Raw genomic sequence first — 4189 nt, 5'->3', positions numbered from 1 at the left:
GACAATAGTAGGTGTGAGATATGTTGAGAATAATTGAGGTACATGTACTTAAAATTCATAGAATCTTGTTTGAGCACAGTTAACACCTTGCTGAGGCAATGGAAAGAAGTTAATTTCTCATTTTACAGGCTTTATAACAATACAGTCATTAAGCATGTGAGATTATTGCATTGGAATAATCAAAGCTGCTGTTGGTGGAAAACAAAACAGGAAACTGAAAAAAAAGGCTGTGTATGAAAAATTCAGCACAAGTCTAATGGACATGAATGGGTTAATTGTACATATTCAGTGCACTCGACTTAAAAAAAAAGGCTTTGGGGGCATGGCAGACTTTTCATTCAGTATACAAACAATTGCACAAGGTTCAGTCATTCAGTGTTTCACAGCCTGTCCACAGTAAATCAAGACCTCCCATATTTAAGGTAAGCAATATAATGTGGGCCTCGAAGAATCTAAACATTTAAAATGATATATTTCTTCATTCTCTAATGAATTTCCTGAGTATTTATATTTTGATGTTAATATTCTATCCACAGCTGTTATGCAAACCATTATACTACTGGTGTTATGGGTACTGGGAACATCACTGGTGTTGCCAGACCCCGACACAGCTGGAGACAAAGTGGCTGAAGAGCCTATTCCATGTTCTAAAGGATGCACCTGTCTGCATGATGAGTACACCTTGGAGCTCAACATGTACTGCACTGCTCGTAACCTCACACAAGTCCCATCTGACATGCCCACCTCTACTCATTCTCTCTGGCTGGATGGCAACCTGTTCACCTCCCTCCCAGCTGCGTCTTTCAAGGATCTTTCTCACCTCGACTTTTTGACTCTGCAGAGTGGCCAGCTGGTGACACTTGACCCTCAGGTTTTCAAAGGACTTAGGTCGCTGTCAAATGTTCACCTTGACCGAAATCGCCTTCGGGTGTTACCAGCTACGATCTTTCAGAATACGCCTAACCTTGCTTCGCTCAGTCTGCACAACAACCAGCTCACTCGGATTGAGGATCGACTGTTTGCAGGACTCTCAAACTTGTGGCTCCTCAACCTTGGCTGGAACTCATTAGCAGTTTTACCTGAGACAGCTTTCCATGACCTGCATGGTCTACGGGAGCTCTATCTTGCAGGAAACAGACTCGCCTACTTGCAGCCACAGCTTTTCCAAAATCTTGTTGAGCTGAAAGAGTTGGACCTGACTGGAAATCATCTCAGGGTAATCAAAGCTAATGTGTTTGTTAAACTCACCAAACTGCACAAGCTTTACCTGGCCCAGAATCAGATTGTGACAGTGGCCCCCAGAGCCTTTGTAGGCATGAAGTCACTAAGATGGTTGGATCTCACGAACAACAAACTGACTTCTCTCCATGATGAGACTTTCTTGAGCCTCGTAAGTCTACATGTGCTGCGTCTTTCCAACAACTCCATTACTGGACTAAGGCCCAGGACTTTCCGGGATCTGCAATACTTAGAAGAGCTACGACTCAGCTACAACAAGATCAGAGCCCTGGGAGAAAGGATCTTTGAAGGGCTTGGTCATCTGGAGGTCCTAGAGCTAGACCACAACCAATTGCAGGAGGGACAAGTGGGTTGTTTCGCTGGACTCTCTCATGTGGCTGTCATCAACCTGTCTGGAAGCTGCTTCTACAGTCTGCCAGACCAAATGTTCAAAGGTCTGTCAAAGCTTCACAGCCTTCATCTGGAGAGAGGCTGCCTGACAAGAATCACAGCTCAAGCTTTTACTGGACTCTCTGGTCTACGGAGGCTTTTCTTGCAGCACAACAACATCTCTGTGGTGGAACACCACAGCTTTGTGGACCTGGTGGGCCTATTGGGACTGGACCTGAGATACAACAAGCTGGAAGTACTCACACCCCATATGTTCTCCGACCTAAAGGCTTTGGAGTACTTGCTGTTGTCCAACAATGAATGTCAGCAGTTTTTGCAGAATGGAACAAAGCAGCTACTCCCAAGACTTCGCTTTCTGGACCTGAGAGATAATACCTTGACAAGCTTGGTCCCTGATTTTCCAGACAGTATGGAAAAACTTTTGCTATCTGGGAACAAGTGGAAATGTGACTGTGGCGCCCTCCCGCTCAGAAACTACAGCTTGAGGAATCCGTTGGTGATACCTCGGCAAGTGGAGACCCACGCAGAGGGTGAAGAGCCTGACTCAACTATCACCATATACAACAACATTACATGCACCAGCCCACCACGTGTAGCTGGTCAGGACCTGCGGGATATTGACAGTGAACTCTTCCAAAGCTGCTAGACAAACATGCACAGATGTTCAGGGAGTTGGTTGGTGTTATCTGTTGTATTTTCAACAATATATATTCATTCAGTTTCAGATTTCAAGATTTTAATTGTAACACTAATGCATGATTCAAGTTATTTTTTTTAGAGATAAGTGGTTGGTCTGTAGCCTTTAGATAAAATGGTTCAAAAAATATTTTAGTTGTAAAATGCTGACTTTTTTTTAATGAAAAGACGAACCAACACTGTATTTGCTTTAACTTAATTGAGTTGTTAATAGTAAGTGACATATTGTCACCTCCCTGCATCCAATTTGGTCTAATTTTCCTCAGTTCACTACAAATGCTTTTTGATTTCCGTTTATATTGACATTGGAGTGTAAGATGGACTGTATAGACCTGAGCTCTACCACTTTGGGATCAAGTTACAAGGTGGAGTTGCTCTATATGGAAATATGTTTGCAGGAGATAAAAAGAAATGTATAGCATTAAATGTGACGCATATTGATATGTTTTTAAAATATTTTAATATATTTTGAAGTTTAAAATATACTTTCATGGCAGTGGAAGTATTTGGGGGCTTCCATTTGGATGGTAAAAAATGAGGATAACTTGCCAGAAACTCTTAAAAACCAAGGCACAGGCCTGTAATCTGCTATGAAGAAATAGGTGAACTCCTGGGAGCCCCATAACCCTTATGCAAAACAAACTGAAGTGGCCTTTTACTTAATTTTATGTTTAAGCCATTAAACTTCAGTGTAAATCCCAGTTAAGTTGATCATTTATGTGAGTGGGATGTTTGAACAAACGTTTGGCAAAAATTAAAGCCAGGAGATAATATCTGTACAGCTCAGACACCAAAAATGTCTTCAAGATGTGTGTATAAGATGTAGTGAGATGTAGTAAGGATTAATGTCTGTCACTTTAAAAATACACTGTTGGAAAATTTGCCTCAAGAGTGCAATAAATGTCTTAAAACTTGTGTGCCTTCGTTTTCTTCTTCTTTATACCACTTCCACTGGACATAGTAGCTAAACCACAGTAACTTTACTTTTACATTACATAACTTTATTTACTACTGCCAATAACACCAAAATAATGGTTCCTCTTAATGTTACAGCCTGAGAGTGAAGAGAATATCACTGTATATCAAAGACCAACTGGTCTGTCCCTGAAGGTCCCTGATGACTTTGACCTTTTAATCAATGGATGATGATAGACTAAAGATTAGCTGGTTAGTTAGTTTTAGTGTTAGAGTGTTAGTGTTTCATGACAGCAGTATTGCCAGCTAGCCAACACTTTAACATGGGGCCCATGAGGGTTGTAAATGGGTTGAAAAATGGGCCCAATGTGGGACTATCCACAGGTTCCACCATGGCTGTATGCCAGTTGCCCTCATGGTTGATTTTATCCAAGCGGGCTCCACATAAGATCCTCATATTGGGCCTGTACTCACTTGGTACACAGGTAGCCCTAGCATAACCCACGTGTGGCCCATTTGGGTAAACCCATCAATGTGAGCCATTATTAAACCTGTGGACAATCCCATATAGGGCCCATTTTCAGCCCATTTACTACCCACATGAGCCCCATGTTGAAGTGTTGTCTGTTCAGGGCCTCCAAACAAACATGACTGGTAATGCTTCTGTGTTCGTGTGCATGCCTTTACTCAATCCGAAGCTGTTGAAACCCGAAGTGCAGATGTACTGGTCAGAAGAGAATGTAAAGTTAGATGATAATGAAATTGTAGAGGGCGTTACTACAACTCAGTGGGGTACACAACACTCTGATGCTGATGTCGAGGTAGGTTATATTGATCTACAGCAACTGCTCACACCAGTGTATCATGACACTAAATATGTACCCTTTCACCATTAAAGGCATATGCTTGTGAAAGAGGTATTAAGGGGTGGAACGGAGCCAAAGTAGAT

General features: G+C 42.0%; 1 protein-coding gene across 1 annotated transcript; it reads left to right on the top strand.

The window, feature by feature from the left end:
- The first annotated feature begins 299 nt into the window (after positions 1-299).
- igfals (insulin-like growth factor binding protein, acid labile subunit) lies at positions 300-3240 on the top strand. Its single transcript, XM_033644079.2, has 2 exons — positions 300-422; positions 537-3240. The coding sequence occupies exon 2, from the start codon at positions 542-544 to the stop codon at positions 2273-2275; it is 1734 nt and encodes a 577-aa protein (XP_033499970.1). The 5' UTR covers positions 300-422; positions 537-541; the 3' UTR covers positions 2276-3240.
- Positions 3241-4189: the final 949 nt, after the last annotated feature.

This window comes from Epinephelus lanceolatus, chromosome 18 (assembly GCF_041903045.1).
Source record: "Epinephelus lanceolatus isolate andai-2023 chromosome 18, ASM4190304v1, whole genome shotgun sequence".
In the NCBI taxonomy this organism is placed as follows: Eukaryota; Metazoa; Chordata; class Actinopteri; order Perciformes; family Serranidae; genus Epinephelus; species Epinephelus lanceolatus.
The sequence above is the reverse complement of the archived record's forward strand: the minus strand, read 5'-3'. Positions and strand labels throughout refer to the sequence as shown.

What these genes read in the sequence shown, in the direction of transcription:
- igfals (XM_033644079.2), top strand. Translation starts at nt 542, where the DNA reads ATGCAAACCATTATACTACTGGTGTTATGGGTACTGGGAACATCACTG.